The sequence below is a fragment of the Schistocerca serialis genome, chromosome 3, assembly GCF_023864345.2.
Source record: "Schistocerca serialis cubense isolate TAMUIC-IGC-003099 chromosome 3, iqSchSeri2.2, whole genome shotgun sequence".
Lineage (NCBI taxonomy): Eukaryota > Metazoa > Arthropoda > Insecta > Orthoptera > Acrididae > Schistocerca > Schistocerca serialis.
The window spans coordinates 164,264,150-164,283,063 of record NC_064640.1 but is presented as its reverse complement, the minus strand read 5'-3'; the positions used below and the strand labels follow the sequence as shown (position 1 = coordinate 164,283,063).

The 18,914-nt window shown below is 37.8% G+C and overlaps 1 protein-coding gene across 2 annotated transcripts in view; it reads right to left on the bottom strand.

Annotated features, from left to right (window-relative positions):
* The window catches only part of LOC126469878 (ER membrane protein complex subunit 7 homolog), a 93,009-nt gene that overhangs the window by 56,386 nt on the left and 17,709 nt on the right, over nucleotides 1-18,914 (bottom strand). For both annotated transcript variants that reach the window (XM_050097204.1, XM_050097203.1), the window contains exon 2: nucleotides 11,787-12,045. In XM_050097204.1, the coding sequence (XP_049953161.1) occupies nucleotides 11,787-12,045 (259 nt within the window). The remainder of the gene's footprint in view (nucleotides 1-11,786; nucleotides 12,046-18,914) is intronic.

Genomic DNA, 18,914 nt, shown 5'->3' with positions numbered 1-18,914 from the left:
TAAAAGACTACTGGAAGAAATATTTTCGAAAAATAGAGGAACCTGCATGAATATGAGCAAGGTGTTCATTACGTTTGTTAAAAATCCAGAGCTCAGAAACCATATGGTACAAGCTACAGTCTATCTTACATTATTTCAACAGCAAGATATATTCTTCAGGAAGAGATCTATCTTTACTATACCAATGACTGGCTGGTGAAGAAGACTGTAATTTAGGTGGTGTATATGAAACAAGGCATACCTGACCAAACAGCTGAGTGTGTTACTAGGTCCCTTCTGGGATTCTCAGAGGCAAGTCTACCTGGATTGAATCTGTCTTGCAGACTGACAATGAGGACTGGTGAGCCAGGAAACATGGATGTAGTTTTTAGGCATCAGAAAGTATTATCATGACCTCCTCTTACTTTCTTTAATATGCCTGCAGCTGACCATAAGGGTGCTTGTTTGCATCACCTAATATGAACTAGTAGTGATATTCATCTCTCCTCAATGCCCAAGTGACATTTTTCATTTCACAACATAGCAGAGAGTTGAAATGGTTGGAGGGACATCCAGCTAGGTAACTACTGTGCTGGTATCTATGTCCCACCTCAGACACACAGTAAGCAAACATTTAGAAAACATTCTCACATTTTAACACGACATTTACTCCAGATGCAGACATGGTGTACACAGACTCCATCCTGGGGGTAGTGGTGGTGTCAGCAAGGGCATCCCTCCACTAACTGCATTGACATTGCCAAAACCCACATCATATTGCTAACCCTGAAGAGAAATGGAAGAAGATGAAATGATGAAGAAAATGATGATGAAGAATAAGAAGAAGAAGATATGAATATGAAACAAAGAGTGTAATAATGCTATCACGATGAACATGAATGATATAAATGAGTGCAAAAGAATGCATGATGAAATGGGGGAGAAGATCATTCTGAAATTGTTGGAGGACAGCTGCATATTGGGCAACATGTTGTTGTTGTTGTTGTTGTTGTTTTCAGTTCCAAGACTGGTTTGATGTAGTTCTCCGTGCCACCCTACCCTGTGCAAGCCTCTTCATTTTCGAATAACTACTGCAACCTACAGTCTTCTGAATCTTTTTAAGAATAGAAATCAGCCAGCCATCAGCTGCACAAATTTTTATTAAGTTAACTTCTCGACTACTTTCAGTAAATCAATTTGCCATCCTTAGAAGATCATACAATTACAGACTGTTGGTGCTAATCATATCATCATATGTCTTATGGTTTTTTAATATTTTACTTATGATACCAAGTTTTCTTGGTCACCATATCTTCACATTTTTACATTACTTTTTAAACTGCTTGACAGCACTATATAACAAATTTAAACTAAGGGCTCCATCGTCCAGAGTTTGCTTGACAATTGCTTTCCAATGTAAGCTTAATTGTATGATCTTCTGAGGATGGCAAATTAATTTGCCAAAACCAGTCAAGAAATTAATTTAACAAAAATTTGTGCAGATGATGACCGATTATTTCTATTCTTAAAACATGCTTCACAGCTGCTGATTGACAGTCATGAATATAATTTTAAACCTTCTGAATCGGCTTACTGTATTCATCTCTTGGTATCCCCTCTATGATTTTTACTCCCCAAACTTGCCTCAAATACTAGACTGATGATCCCTTGATGTCTCAGAATGTATCCTATTAACTGATCCCTTGTTGTCGTCAAGTTGTGTCACAAAATTATTGTCTCCTCGACTATATTCGGTACCTCTCATTAGTTCTGTGACCTACCCATCTAATCCTCAGCATTCTTCCGTAGCACCACATTTCAAAAGCCTCTATACTCTTCTTGTTTAAACTGTTTATCCTCCTTGTTTCACTTCCATACATGGCTATACTCCATAAAAATATTTCCAAAAAAAGACTTCCTAACACTTAAATCTATTTTCAGTGTTAGCAAATTTCTCTTCTTCAAAAATGCTTTCCTTGTCATTGACAGTCTACATTTTATATCCTCCATAATTTGGCCATTGTCAGTTATTTCAGTGCCCAACTAGCATAACTCACCTACTACTATTAGTATCTTGTTTCCTAATCTAATTCCCTAAACATCAACCGATTTAATTTGACTGTATTCCATTTATCCTCATTTTGTTTTTGCTGTGTCTAACAGAATTACAATGCCATCAGCAAACCTAAAATATTTTATTTTTTCTCCCTGAATTTTAGTTTCTACTCCAAATTTTATTTGGTCTCCTTTACTGCTTGCTCAATGTACACACTGAATAACATCAGGGATAGGCTACAGCCCTGTCTCACTCCCTTCTCAATAAGTGCTTCCCTTTCATGCCCCTTAATTCATATAACAGCTGTATGGTTCCTGTACAAGTTGCATATAGCCTTTTTCTCCCTATATTTCACCACTTCTATAAGATGAATTTCGAAGAAAGTACTCCAGTCAGCATCATCAACAATTTGTTCTAAGTCTACAGATCCTGTAAACATAGGTTTGCATTTCTTTGATCTCTCTTTTAAGTGAAGCATAAGGTCAGAGATGCCTTGCGTGTCCCAACAATACTCCGGAATCCAAGCTCATCTTCCTTGAGGTTGACTTCTAGTCTTTTTATTCTTCTGTAAGGAATTTGCATTAGTATTTTGGAACTATGATTTATTAAACTGAATAGTAATATTCACATCTGTTGGCATGTGATTTTTTTGGAATTGGAATTACTACATTCTTTTCAAAGGGTGAGGGTATTTTGCTTGCCTCAAATTTTGCACACCAAGCGGAATAGTTTAGTCACGAGTGGTTCTCCAAAGGCTATCAATAGTTCTGATGGAATGCTGTCTACTCCAGATGCCTTGTTTTTACTTAGGTCTTTCAGTGCTCTATCAAATTCTTCTTTCAGTATCATACCTCCCATCATATTTTTATGGTTAGTTATTACTTTAGTGTTGTGACTTTTGAAACTCTTGAATCTGAAAAAGTGTTGTACTGAGACACTACAGTTGAAGAGGAAGAATAGAATAGTAGAAGCTGTATTGGTAAAATTAAAAATATAAACACCTAGGAAGCAAATGCAGACAAGGAAAGACCTTTGACCAAAAAATGATTATCTCAGCACCATGCCAGGCATTTCAGAGTAAGCTCGGAAACAAATTCAGAAGCACAAGAGAAAAACTATCAGACTATACTCAATATAAAATTCAACAAAATCTATTTCTCTCATAAAGTAATAGCTAAATATGTACATTTAATTGTAAACATTATGTCACCTGCAGCACAACATGCTAAACACAAAGCAGAAGTAGGTTGGCTGAAACAGTAAATTAAATGTCTGCATTCCAAGAGGGACATGCTCACCCCTGACCTGTTCAAAATTCATCTTGAACTTGCAAATCATATAAAAATATCAGAAATATTTATTGATATCATGAATAGAGTCAAGAAACACACAAATTCTAATGGAAAGAAAGTGGGGCAAACATCAACAAAAATTACAAACACTTATAGAAACTAACACACCAGCTAACAATAGATAAACAAACCACACATTCCACATATAAATGGTCAATCTCATTGACATACAATTCACAAAACAAAAACTAAACCTACTAGAACGAGGATCTCCGTACAATGTCAACACACAGGGTACACACAAGGCAATAGGGAACCTAACAACAGAAAGTTAATATAAAATAAAACAAGAGAAGAAGAACAGCTGTAATTTCACAGTGGGGCTAACAGGAGAGCTAACGGCAGAGGAAAACATATGCATAATATAGGAAAACAAAAATGAACACTGACAGCAACCAAAAATGAGGAAGAAAACAGATCCAGAAAAATAAGAAATAAGCTTAGAAGGAATGGAGCTCTCTCATCATAAAATTGGACAAGAGCAACACCATGGTAGCAAGAAAACAGGAGGAATACAAAACTAAAACCCCAAAATTTACAGAAGAGAATAACATAATGAAACTAACCACTGATCCAGTACAAAGATACCAGAAACACACACACACACACACACACACACACACACACACACACACACACACACCCCTCTCTAAAAACATCTCATATATACTCACAAAACAGAAAGTAATATGTCTCAAACAAAAAAACCTCAAGGAGTCCACATCAAACAGCCTAACAAATATCCACAAACTAGAGACACCAATATGCCCACATATAAATTACAGAAGTGCACCCACTTATCACCTAGCCAAAGAAAGGCACACATACTTACAGGAACATTTTACACACACACACACACACACACACACACACACACACACACACACACACACACACACAAAACAACTGAAGTATACACGACACTGAAGAGCTTATAGAAAAGATCAAACATCAACATAGCAACAACAGCCAAACTCACATCATTTGACATCACATCCATGTACACCAATATTCCCACCACAGAAACCATCAACATCATAAAACAAAAATTAGAACAACAAAAACACATTCCTAATCCCACATAAAAGAAATAACAAACATTCTAAAATTAAACACAGAACAAAACTATTTCACATCTGACAAACCACTTCTACTCACAATAGGATGTACTCCCCATGGGATCACCAATCACTGGAATCCTAGCCAACATCTTCCTAAATCACATTGAAAACAAAATATTTGAAACCATAGTGAAACCCAAACAATACAGAATAATATATCGTTATGTGGATGATATTGTATGGTTTCTAGATGAAACATCCGACTGCATACAACTACTCCACAATGAAATAAGTACAGTTCACCCATAGATAAAATTCCCCTTAGAATCAAACAAGGAAAAAAAGCTAAATTTCTTAGACATCACAATACACAGACACAAAAACTGACAGCAATTTTCAATATTAAGAAAACCCACAAGCACCAGTACAACCACAGATCAACACTCAAACCACCCCATTACCCAAAAGGAAGCTGGGTTGCAACACATGGTACACATATAGAATCAAACTGCCCTCAATGGTGGAGGACAACTACAAAAATGAGGTACAAATAATCGAACAAACAGCAGTTGAAAATGGATGCAAAACAAACATGATAGGCGAACTAATCCAAAAAATTAAAACAAAAACAAAAATTGCATTCAACACACAGCAGCAAACAGATCGACACCAATGCGCAACCACAGGCACACAGAACACACCTGAAAAAAAAAGAAGCATCCACAAGGACAAATGGCACACACTTACCTACAACAACAGAACAGCTCACAGAATATGCAATATATTCAATAAACAAGGACCGAAAATTGCCTAAAGAACAAACAACTCTATACAAAAGAAACTGAGGGCAACTAACACAACACATCTGGGATCTACCAACTCATGGATCAAAACTGCAACTCAGTTTTACTGGACAAACGAGTAGAAATTTCAACGTCACATACACTGAACAAACAAGGGCACTTACGAGTAACAGCAGTAATTCCACATTAACATGTCACCTCACAGACAAGAAACACAGACAAACAGACATAAACATAGACTTAAAAGTTCTTAAATGCGGGAAAATCATTCCACAGAAAATTATAACAATCAAAGACACCCTCCACTCCTCCTTCCCCAGCCCAGTGTCACTGCAAAACTCAAAGTTCCCACCCAGAACATGTAAACATCACACAAGCAGTGAAACAGTGTTTGTTACGAAGCTCCACTCAAACACCCGGTAGAAGCACGAAAACATTAAAAAAGTAAGTACACACATTTACATACATAGTCTACTCCCTCTCCGCAATCAACTTTTCACAAAGCCAAACAGCATACATTTCAACACATTTTTCAAGAATTAGTACTATAACCTAAAAAATGTTAGTCACGTAGTAAAATAGCAAACTTTCATTTAAGAAACAATATAATGACAGTATTACTCCAGGGAGAAAAAGAATCAACATCATATTAGGCCTAAAATTTTGAGAAATTAGGCAATAAAACATTGATAACCACATATTAATCACAGATGACATACTGGGAGGCAATCATTATAGCTGTGCTGCAAACACCAGAGAGATTTGTGAACACCAATATGTAATAATTAGGTATGTATTTATACTTCATGTTAATATTTCTGTCAATACTTGTACTAATGTAAACACTATAATCTCAAAAATTGGTAACTATCTTAGTGCATAAATTCTTTGTATATTGTTCAACAGATAATAAATAAAACCCAATGAATATGGAGGAACACGTCTGAAACTTGTGTGGGTAGTAAAACAAGCAAGATTGTATTTGTTCAAGGCAGAACCACATTTCCTTATTACATAAAGGAAACACTATTTATCAGTATTTGTACGGATTGATTCTTTTTAATTGGAAGGACAGGTGAGAGCTTTGTAACATTTCTAAAGATATGTAAATATGTGTCAAATACATGCCATAAAGTAACTTCAAAAACTGTCAATTGACAAATATAATATATTTATGTCCTGCACTGATAGGTAGCAGATGTAATATCAATATTTATGAGAATGAAGACCATATGTCGGCACAAAAACCGTTTTTTTTTTTTTGTTGTATAAATAACATGCTACCCCTCATTACATCTGCAGTACATAATGGGGAAATAAAATAACACTGTATGAATGCAGCTCAAAGATAATAATGTGTGTGTAAATTGAAGGGGGTTTACTGCAACCAGCTGCAGTGAGACATTAAATGGAATTGGTGGCGATGAGTGGAAATGTCCCTTCAATTTATATATAGTGCTCCACAGCTGCAGGATCAGCATGGTGCTGTTGTTTCAATGGAACAAACACTACACATTCTCACTAAAGGAAAGTCCAAGAAGTATCAGAAAGATATTGAAATGAAAAGCGCTCTCTCTCTCTCTCTCTCTCTCTCTCTCTCTCTCTCTCTGTGTGTGTGTGTGTGTGTGTGTGTGTGTGTGTGTGTGTGTGTGTGTGTGTGTGTGTGTGTGTGTGTGTTACCCTTACCTGTAGGATGATCTGCCTTTCTCAGTTGGATGTATTGAGCAAAATGTGCCAGAAAACAATAGGTTCAAAAAGCATTTTTGTGCAGCTATAGTCATAAAATGGCAGCCAATCAATGGCAAGCTAAAACCCACACCTGTTCTGGTATCCAACTCCACAGAAGTTAAATGCTCCCCAGAGGAAATGGACCCACATGGTCGTCAGAGGGCACAGTCTCACCACAGTGCTGCACTCACAGCATAAGCATACCACTTGTCCTGCCACATGAATATGCCAGCCAATAGTGCTCCTCACAGCCAATATAAATACAACCACCCAGTGAATGGTCAGTCAGTTCTGTACTATACTAACATCTGGAAACTATCATCACAGCACTACAGGCTATTCAATGACTACCTCACTTGGCACTTGGTCTTTCTCTCTGGTTGCAATTTGGATTGTATTTCTATTTGCTCTTTGTCTGTTGATACTGATGTGGCAGAGGTTTCTGCTTTGCTTTTCATTGTTTACATATGTTGCTTTGGTCTTATCCTTTCCTGTGTCCTGTCCACTGTCAATCAGCTGTGTTTAGCTTAGGTACAGCTTCCTATTGTGTTCTCTTCTGCAGGCAGTCCACCTTGCAGCTTCATGTGTTTCTGTTCTGGGTTCTGAGCATGCACTGATATCCCGCTACTCGCGGATATAGCACCCATGAAGAACTTGGAAGCAAGAATTTTGAGCCCACAGGGGTCCATCAATAATGTCAACTTTGTAGTGACGTTGGAAGTGGAAATTTTAAGCATTGACGGTAAAAACTGTTATTTGAGAAGAAAAAAATTTTAAAATTTAATTTCAGTTTTCTTTTTCACTATAGTCTTAGTTCACACATGCTAATCTACAGTACCTTTTAGAATAAGAGTTCATCCAAGCTGTCTGTGCTGCAGCAAAAATTAAAACACACAATGTTTAGATTTAATTATTAATAACATTACAACTTACAGAAACACATGTCGACTATCTCGCCATGCCACAGTGCTGTCATGTAGTATAGCTCATTTTCTAACCAAATAAATGGCAGTATGGTAGTTTTACCATAGCTGATTTAGTAGTCAAGCTTTATCCATCAAACATCACAGAAAATTTGTCTCTGTAACTTGTCACGGACAATAATTTAAAGTTTTCTTAGTTTTAACTGCTTAGCTGAAACCATTACCTTCAAATGGTTTAATTAGTGGGTGCACAATTTAATGCAACATGTATTAGTTGGGGCAAGTTAGTTGGGGCCACTCCTGTTCCTTATTTCCATAAATGATATGCCCTCTAGTATTATGGGTAACGTTAAAATATTTCTGTTTGCTGATGACACTAGCTTGGTAGTAAAGGATGTTGTGTGCAACATTGGCTTGGTATCAAATAGTGCAGTCCTTGACATAAGTTCATGGCTTATAGAAAAAAGTTCATGGTTTATAGAAAATAAACTAACACTAAATTACAGTAAGACTCAGTTTTTACAGTTTCTAAGACACAATTCAATAAAACCCGATGTTTTAATTTCATAGAACGGGCATATGACTAGTGAAACTGAACAGTTCAAATTTCTAGGTGTTCAGATATACAAGGTGTCCCAAAAAAAAGACCCGATTTTAACTTATAATAATATTGAGGCAAATGTCACTAGGTAACTGAAACAGTGCTAGATGTAATTGGCACGGTCTAGAGTTACAGAAAAAATCCACTAGACGTCGCTACCAGTGCTGATCTGGAGCGTGCAGCCAGTCTCGCACAATATGGCGTTCACGCAACGGAAGGCGTATTATGATATTGAATTTAGTCATACTCAATCATTGATTGCAGTTCAGCGGGGCTTTTCATAATTGATTTTGTGCTGTCGTGCTAGCTAAAAACGTATGTTACTGCGCATGATAGTGTGGCGTGTGTAACAGTATCGTTTAGGCCTCAAACCATACTGATTACAACCTGGTACAAGCTCTTCGAAATACTGACAAAGTGAAGCGAGTAGACTTTAGCAATGCTATTCTAGAGGACATGGAAGATGACACTTATGTCGCAGTTGATATTCAGTGATGAGGCAACTTTCCACATTAGTGGTAAGGTTCACCGTCATAATGTGCGTATATGGGGGCTCGAAAATCCTCATGAAACAATTGAACACGAATGTGATTAGCCAAAAGTGAATTTTTTTTGTGCTGTTTTGCAAAGCGAGGTTTATGGACCCTACTTTTTTGAGGAAGAAACTGTAACACGACAATTATATCTTGCAATGCTACGGAACTGGTTATTCTCACAACTTGACTGACAATTTCATCTAGCAGCAAAATGGAGCACCACCGCACTGTCACAATAACGCACGCAGTTCCCTCAATGCCAACGTGCCTCAACGTTGGATAGGGTGTACAGGACCGAGAGACCAGGCTTTACACTCTTTGCCTTCTAGGTTCCCTGACTTAACACCATCTGATTTCTTCCTGCGGGGATATGTTAAACAATGAGTTTACGTTCCTCCCTTACCTCATGACACTGATGAACTAAAAGCCAGAATATCAGCTGCTGTAGCTTCAGTGACAGAAGACACCTTACGCCCAGTTTGGGACAAATTCGACTATCGGCTAGATGTCGCCCGTGCAGCCAATGGAGGGCATACTGAACATTTATGATGGATTTTTATAAACTTCTGTCTTTTCTGAGTAATTTAGTATGCAATTCTTCCTAATAAATAATTCTATTTAAAATCAGGTCACTCTTTTTGGGACACCATGTACAGTAAACTGTCGTGGAAAGCCCACATTCAGGATCTTGTTCAAAGACTTAATGCTGCCATTTTTACTATTCGAACGTTATCTGAAGTAAGTGATTGTTCCACACGAAAACTAGTCAACTTTGCCTATTTTTATTTGCTTTTGTCTTATGGTATTATATTTTGAGGTAACTCTTCCCATTCCAAAAGAATATTTTTGGTTAAGAAATGGGGGGTTCGGGCAATAAGTTGTGTAAGTTTGTGAACCTCTTGTCGACCCCGCTAGACGTCGCTCACACACACACACACACACACACACACACACACACACACACACTCTCTCTCTCTCTCTCTCTCTCTCTCTCTCTCTCTCTCTCTCTCTCTCTCTCTCTCTCTCTTTACTGTCATTTCTTAACAATATCAGCTTATTCGCAAGAATAAGCAGTTTTGACTCAGTTAATACTCGGCATAAATCCAACCTGCATTTGGATCAGACTTCCGTAACCCTTGTGCAGAAAGGCGTGCAGTATACTGCTGCATGCATTTTTAATAAGTTACCACAAGAATTTAAAAATCTTTCACGTAATAGACACACTTTCAAATTGAAACTGAAGAGTTTCCTCATGGATCACTCCTCCTATTCTGTTGATGGAGTTCCTTGAAAAATTAAGCTGATTCTTATGTTATATTGTTGACTGTGTTTACTTAAACTTATGGCTTCACTTTTCTCAGTTCATAAACATTTTATTTTTATCTGTTATTACTTTTATGTTTTAATTTATGTACTGACATGTTCCATGACCTTGGAGATTTGCTCCTCAATTCGGTCCTATGGAACTTGACATATAAAAAAAGTGATTTCCATTAAACATCCTGCTCTTACTGACAAATAATGTGATTCTGTACAAATTTTTTACCATTTCACAGTAATATAAAACCGCTGAAAAATAGTATTCTTAAAAAGTTACACACAAATTATCATAAGAAATATTTGTGATAAAAATTACACTTATACTTTCAGGAGGAGTATGAAAGTTTAATCCACGATGCTTCATGAAGTAATTTTTGCACTTATTTAAACCAAATCACCAACCACCAGGAGCTGTAATGTGTTAAAATGCAGTGTATGCCTAGACTAGCTTAAAACACAAGAAACTGAAAAGAAACAATAAATTGCAATTATTTGATATTATACCACTACAATAATTTCCTATTGATAAAGAATACTGTGTATATTGTTGAGTGTAACATGGAAAGTGCTACACATTTGCTGTCAATCTGGTTCTAAAAATATGGGATGAAAACCAAAACCTACCACATCTCAAAGTAAGTGAAAGCAAACTGTCACATTCATGCAAGTCACATAAGTAACAGAGTTCAAATAAACAGTAAGGCTTTACAGTGATCTACTACATGAAAGGATGGGAAAGTGTATGGAAGAGAGAAACAAAACTTTTTGACAAGTGATTCTTTTTCTTTTCTTTACTACCACGGTGTACTGTCTGCACAACTTTACCACTAAAAACATGAGAATGACTGCTTCAGCTGGAGAGCCAACACTCAGTCAGGAGATTTCACATAAACTACTTGTATAGCTATGGACCAGTGGCTAGTAATGACTGAATTCAATGCAGAAGAACCCATGAAACAACTTAATGTAACGACCTCAGTCAATCAAAGAAAATTTTGTTAGCTAACAGCAGCAAAAATATTTAAATGAAGTTGTAAGAATTAGTTCTAGTAACGTATCTCTCTCTTCATCAGACAGTATGTTGGCAAACTACTAATAAGAAGCAGACGTCTCACTGGTGGCAGAGGAAACAAAGGTTGAGGCCACAGCAGCAGCAGAAAGTTTGATTAATTTATATACCACACAAAAAGCTGTTCAATGAACTATAAGTAACATAAATAAGATTGGATTATGCTAACAAGCACAAAATACTAAAAATCTGTCTTGGACATGTTTAAGTAATTTTACTAAGTTACAGATCAGTTTTCAGACATTACTTTAGTTCCCTCGGGAAGATTACTAAGACTATAGGATCCACAGTGTTTCAACAGTATTTTGCCTCACTGAAATTGTAAGACAATATACAATACTACACAATATATACTCACCATAGGACTGAACAGGAAATCTGTGATTCTCCATTGCTCTCTTGCCTGGAAATACCTTAAGCGAGACAGAGCCTTCAGTTTTAAAGGGTATGTCACTGGTATCACTTGAGATGTCTGTATATAATTTACTTTTCTTGCTCTATATTTGCCTTTAGAATTTATTTCCACTCTCACAGGTTCATAGGCATAATCCGGATTGACTACTTCTAGTACATATGATCCTGAAGGCACATTATGTATGGTGAAAGTACCGTCCTCTCTGTAAAAGTATGCATATAATTTATTTCAGAAACACACACACACACACACACACACAAATAATTATTTCATTTATAAATTAAAATCAGATCAAATATATAACTTGAAATTTTCATGTAAAGCTGTAATCTTTCTCAGTCAAGTACCAAATTTACAACTATTAATCACTCTCATATCCTTAGTCATGCTGCACTTCTTATTTTACAATTTCATTGAAATTGGTTTCCTTATTGCACTTTCTGGGAGACAGTATAACTCTAATGTACAGTATCTTAGTACTTGTCACCAATTAATGAGGTTCTTAAGAAGACTACTGTTTACAAGTTAAGGATAGTAAAGAAATGAGAGCAAATTTTGTGATCAAGGTATTGGGAAGTTTACAGCAAACAACACTTTTAGCATAAAACAGTCTCCACAAAAACAATTACAAATTTCTGAAAATGAAAATATACATTTTAAAAATCAATAACAAAACCAGAAAATCCCGTCCTCAACAAAACAGTTCATAAGCAACATGATTACTTATAGCTGCCTCAATTTTGGCAGCAATGTGGCATGGTTCCTATGAGGCCATCCAAGAAGTTATTGGTATTGGAAAGTTGATTTAGTGGAGTGGTACCTGAAATGCCAAAATTTGTGTACCCAACACAGCCCATGCATGCTCTTACCAGCTCTTGCGTTGAATGTCTTCACCTGTGAGAAATTCATCAGTCACCATACCTTGATAAGAAAAGAAGTGAATATCCATGAAGATGTCTGGATAAACGGCCTCACCGGCAAGTTGCACATGTGGTTGACATATCGCATCACTGTGTATCAAGACGTTAACAGCATCTCTCTCCTCGTCAATGAATATATGAGGCCCCGTACGCCCCTACAACATGCAATCTCCCCACATCAGAAATCCATCACCCCCAAATTGATCTCTTTACATGAGGTTTCTTGACTGTACTAGCTAACTACCACCTTCCCATCAGACATAAGAGCAATAAAAAGTATTTTGAAAAGAGAGGCACGATTTGTGTGTGATAAAACACATTCCTTGTCCAACTTCAATGTAGTTAACTTCAGAGGAAATCTTTGTGCTCTGATATGATTAACATTGGACAGATTTTTTTCCGGCCTCTAGAAACCCCCCCATGAACCATGGACCTTGCCGTTGGTGGGGAGGCTTGCGTGCCTCAGCGATACAGATAGCCGTACCGTAGGTGCAACCACAACGGAGGGGTATCTGTTGAGAGGCCAGACAAACGTGTGGTTCCTGAAGAGGGGCAGCAGCCTTTTCAGTAGTTGCAAGGGCAACAGTCTGGATGATTGACTGATCTGGCCTTGTAACAATAACCAAAACGGCCTTGCTGTGCTGGTACTGCGAACGGCTGAAAGCAAGGGGAAACTACAGCCGTAATTTTTCCCGAGGGCATGCAGCTTTACTGTATGATTACATGATGATGGCGTCCTCTTGGGTAAAATATTCCGGAGGTAAAATAGTCCCCCATTCGGATCTCCGGGCGGGGACTACTCAAGAGGATGTCGTTATCAGGAGAAAGAAAACTGGCGTTCTACGGATCGGAGCGTGGAATGTCAGATCCCTTAATCGGGCAGGTAGGTTAGAAAATTTAAAAAGGGAAATGGATAGGTTGAAGTTAGATATAGTGGGAATTAGTGAAGTTCGGTGGCAGGAGGAACAAGACTTCTGGTCAGGTGACTACAGGGTTATAAACACAAAATCAAATAGGGGTAATGCAGGAGTAGGTTCAATAATGAATAGGAAAATAGGAATGCGGGTAAGCTACTACAAACAGCATAGTGAACGCATTATTGTGGCCAAGATAGATACGAAGCCCACACCTACTACAGTAGTACAAGTTTATATGCCAACTAGCTCTGCAGATGACGAAGAAATTGAAGGAATGTATGATGAAATAAAAGAAATTATTCAGATTGTGAAGGGAGACGAAAATTTAATAGTCATGGGTGACTGGAATTCGAGTGTAGGAAAAGGGAGAGAAGGAAACATAGTAGGTGAATATGGATTGGGGGACAGAAATGAAAGAGGAAGCCGTCTGGTAGAATTTTGCACAGAGCATAACTTAATCATAACTAACACTTGGTTTAAGAATCATGAAAGAAGGTTGTATACATGGAAGAACCCTGGAGATACTAAAAGGTATCAGATAGATTATATAATGGTAAGACAGAGATTTAGGAACCAGGTTTTAAATTGTAAGACATTTCCAGGGGCAGATGTGGACTCTGACCACAATCTATTGGTTATGACCTGTAGATTAAAACTGAAGAAACTGCAAAAAGGTGGGAATTTAAGGAGATGGGACCTGGATAAACTGAAAGAACCAGAGGTTGTACAGAGATTCAGGGAGAGCATAAGGGAGCAATTGACAGGAATGGGGGAAATAAATACAGTAGAAGAAGAATGGGTAGCTTTGAGGGATGAAGTAGTGAAGGCAGCAGAGGATCAAGTAGGTAAAAAGACGAGGGCTAGTAGAAATCCTTGGGTAACAGAAGAAATATTGAATTTAATTGATGACAGGAGAAAATATAAAAATGCAGTAAGTGAAACAGGCAAAAAGGAATACAAACGTCTCAAAAATGAGATCGACAGGAAGTGCAAAATGGCTAAGCAGGGATGGCTAGAGGACAAATGTAAGGATGTAGAGGCCTATCTCACTAGGGGTAAGATAGATACCGCCTACAGGAAAATTAAAGAGACCTTTGGAGATAGGAGAACGACTTGTATGAATATCAAGAGCTCAGATGGAAACCCAGTTCTAAGCAAAGAAGGGAAAGCAGAAAGGTGGAAGGAGTATATAGAGGGTCTATACAAGGGCGATGTACTTGAGGACAATATTATGGAAATGGAAGAGGATGTAGATGAAGATGAAATGGGAGATACGATACTGCGTGAAGAGTTTGACAGAGCACTGAAAGACCTGAGTCGAAACAAGGCCCCCGGAGTAGACAATATTCCATTGGAACTACTGACGGCCGTGGGAGAGCCAGTCCTGACAAAACTCTACCATCTGGTGAGCAAGATGTAGGAAACAGGCGAAATACCCTCAGACTTCAAGAAGAATATAATAATTCCAATCCCGAAGAAAGCAGGTGTTGACAGATGTGAAAATTACCGAACTATCAGCTTAATAAGTCACAGCTGCAAAATACTAACACGAATTCTTTACAGACGAATGGAAAAACTAGTAGAAGCCAACCTCGGGGAAGATCAGTTTGGATTCCGTAGAAACACTGGAACACGTGAGGCAATACTGACCTTACGACTTATCTTAGAAGAAAGATTAAGGAAAGGCAAACCTACGTTTCTAGCATTTGTAGACTTAGAGAAAGCTTTTGACAATGTTGACTGGAATACTCTCTTTCAAATTCTAAAGGTGGCAGGGGTAAAATACAGGGAGCGAAAGGCTATTTACAATTTGTACAGAAACCAGATGGCAGTTATAAGAGTCGAGGGACATGAAAGGGAAGCAGTGGTTGGGAAAGGAGTGAGACAGGGTTGTAGCCTCTCCCCGATGTTGTTCAATCTGTATATTGAGCAAGCAGTAAAGGAAACAAAAGAAAAATTCGGGGTAGGTATTAAAATTCATGGAGAAGAAATAAAAACTTTGAGGTTCGCCGATGACATTGTAATTCTGTCAGAGACAGCAAAGGACTTGGAAGAGCAGTTGAATGGAATGGACAGTGTCTTGAAAGGAGGATATAAGATGAACATCAACAAAAGCAAAACAAGGATAATGGAATGTAGTCTAATTAAGTCGGGTGATGCTGAGGGAATTAGATTAGGAAATGAGGCACTTAAAGTAGTAAAGGAGTTTTGCTATTTGGGGAGCAAAATAACTGATGATGGCCGAAGTAGAGAGGATATAAAATGTAGGCTGGCAATGGCAAGGAAAGCGTTTCTGAAGAAGAGAAATTTGTTAACATCCAGTATTGATTTAAGTGTCAGGAAGTCATTTCTGAAAGTATTCGTATGGAGTGTAGCCATGTATGGAAGTGAAACATGGACGATAAATAGTTTGGACAAGAAGAGAATAGAAGCTTTCGAAATGTGGTGCTACAGAAGAATGCTGAAGATTAGATGGGTGGATCACATAACTAATGAGGAAGTATTGAATAGGATTGGGGAGAAGAGAAGTTGTGGCACAACTTGACCAGAAGAAGGGATCGGTTGGTAGGACATGTTCTGAGGCATCAAGGGATCACCAATTTAGTATTGGAGGGCAGCGTGGAGGGTAAAAATCGTAGAGGGAGACCAAGAGATGAATACACTAAGCAGATTCAGAAGGATGTAGGTTGCAGTAGGTACTGGGAGATGAAAAAGCTTGCACAGGATAGAGTAGCATGGAGAGCTGCATCAAACCAGTCTCAGGACTGAAGACACAACAACAACAACAGAAACCATAATCAGCATTTTCAGATTACACTTTGTGGTGTCCAACACTTACAGTCTGTATCTGAACTTCAAGGAATTAAAGCCTACAGTGAAAAACTGGATCAAAATGGAGTCTTCTGTAGCATTGGATGGCAAACTTCACCAACAGTCTACACACTGCTCACAACAAAATGGAAATGCACTAGCACATTATAGTACCACTGCATTTACTTTCATTATCTTCTAATCCTGTGCCCATTTGGCACATGGTGTACTATTTTATCACACAGATAAAACAATTCCAGTTTGTGAGTAAATGTTGATCAGTTACTGAGGTTGTTCACAGCTTCTTTTTTCATTTCACTTTTCTACAACTGGACACTACTGCAGCATGTTGACAGCAGTGCTAATAAAAATTATGACACACATAGACGGTATAAATACAGAAATATCCATAACACAAAGAATGAAACACCAGTATTAGGAGGCATATCGAATTCTGCCAAGAGCACTGACACAACTCAAAAATGCAATACTCTGGAAAACTCCACCTAAAGAATTAATTATATGAAACATATACTGAAATAGTAAAAGCGCCTTCTAACTAAAAGTAAGTATTGTTGGCACTACTTTTCTTGCTGGAGTGTGACTTGGAGAGTTAAATGCCATCCTTTGCAACTGTATAACAGGACAGTAATAAGGAAAGTGTCTTACCTTTTGTCTCCCATGGTCTAAGAATTTCTGAACATAAACACTGGGAAAAACTGAAAGAAAACAGTGAACTACATCTACAACAGTTGTGTGAAATTAAGATTAACATATTTTGACATTTCTAACACTGTGCGCCTCAAAAATCACTGATGAAATTACCAACTAAGCAAAGTTGTTTGCACTGAAAGTCTTTAATTATCACCTTAGCAACATTTGGGAAAGTCTACAGATGAAGGGTAAATTGGGTGCTATTGTACACAGAATGAAAAAATAATCCTAAGAAATGATAAGCTTTTGCATGTGCAAGCTAGTGGTATTGTTCACAGGACTGAAAAACAAAATCATTCATAAAACAGGTAGTAAAGTAGCTGTACACTTGATGTCCCTCCTAAGAGTTGTCAGGTACATTTTCTATGAGGTTTTGACAGATATTTGCAATTTCATTTTTTCAATGAGTAGCTGCAGTCAGCTCGTCATGTCTTTCACATGATGCCCAGTGTCAATGGAAAGTGTCAGTTTGCTTCCACTTTGATGAAGAAGAAAAAGGATTTTAAAGTCGAATTTTACATGCTCATTTAACAAAGCACTCCCAAAATAGTTTAGTGCAATATCTGTGTTACTGATATGTGTAAAAAGGGGGAAGTAAAACACAAAGAATAGCCAGTATCGTCCCAGTGACAGAGCAATGCTGCTGTGTGGTAGTAGCAGTCAGCGTGGGCCAGGGTGGTGCTGTTGCTGCTGGTGCACTGGTTATTCTTCACCTTCTATAACTTTTACTGTCTCCATTAACACACATTGTTAAAACAAATATGGCACTTGATTAATGTGGGTCCACTCTATTCAATGGGCAGATAAAATTCATAGCACCTAAGGCATTGGAGTTTCATTTAGGAGCAGTGAGTTTCAGGTTCCAATACAGCACTCCACATTTAGGTTTTCTGTTTCATTAAATCAGTTCAGGTCTTTCCCTATATTTATATCCAACTGGGAATGGGGACCTACAGCTTAACATGGAATTTGAACCACATTTCATTTATGGTGATGTGCACGTCATTGAGAGATGAATGACAGTTTAAAAGTCAGAGTGAAAAATGAGTGGGTCACACGGAATTTGAGTCTGCAACATTTCAGTTTCCAGGCATGTACTTTACCGGTAGACCACCAGGCCAGAAACAGGTTTAGATTAAGCTTCGCTGCCCTCTCAAGTTGTGGTGGCACAACTCCTAGATGGCAACGGCATCATATTCACAGTCCAGGAGAATAATTCATCACAGTTCTGCCAATTTCCACAAAATATTTGCAAATGATGTACACAAATCTTACTTGTTAATCAATACCTCTCTCAGTCAAAACCGGACCAAATATACAGGCAGAAAGCATGCCATGGGACTTCAATTTATGGATGTACGGAAGATAGAAGATCAATAGATGTAAACAACTCATTTTTCAGATACGCTTTTCTTACTGTTTCAGTCTATATTTTATATCCTCTCCCGATCAGCCCTCATCAGTTATTTTGCTGCCAAAATATCAACTTATATACTACTTTTACTGTGTCATTTCCTTATTTAATTCCCTTAGCATAGCCTGATTTAACTTGATAACATTCAATTAGCCCTTTTTCCTTGTGTTTTATTAATCTTATATCCTCTTTCCAAGGGGGAGGGGGGAGGGAGGGGGAGAGGAGTGCCCCACCAACTCCTTGGTTTCTTTTACTAATTGCGCAATGCAGAGATTGTGTAACATTTAGGATAGAC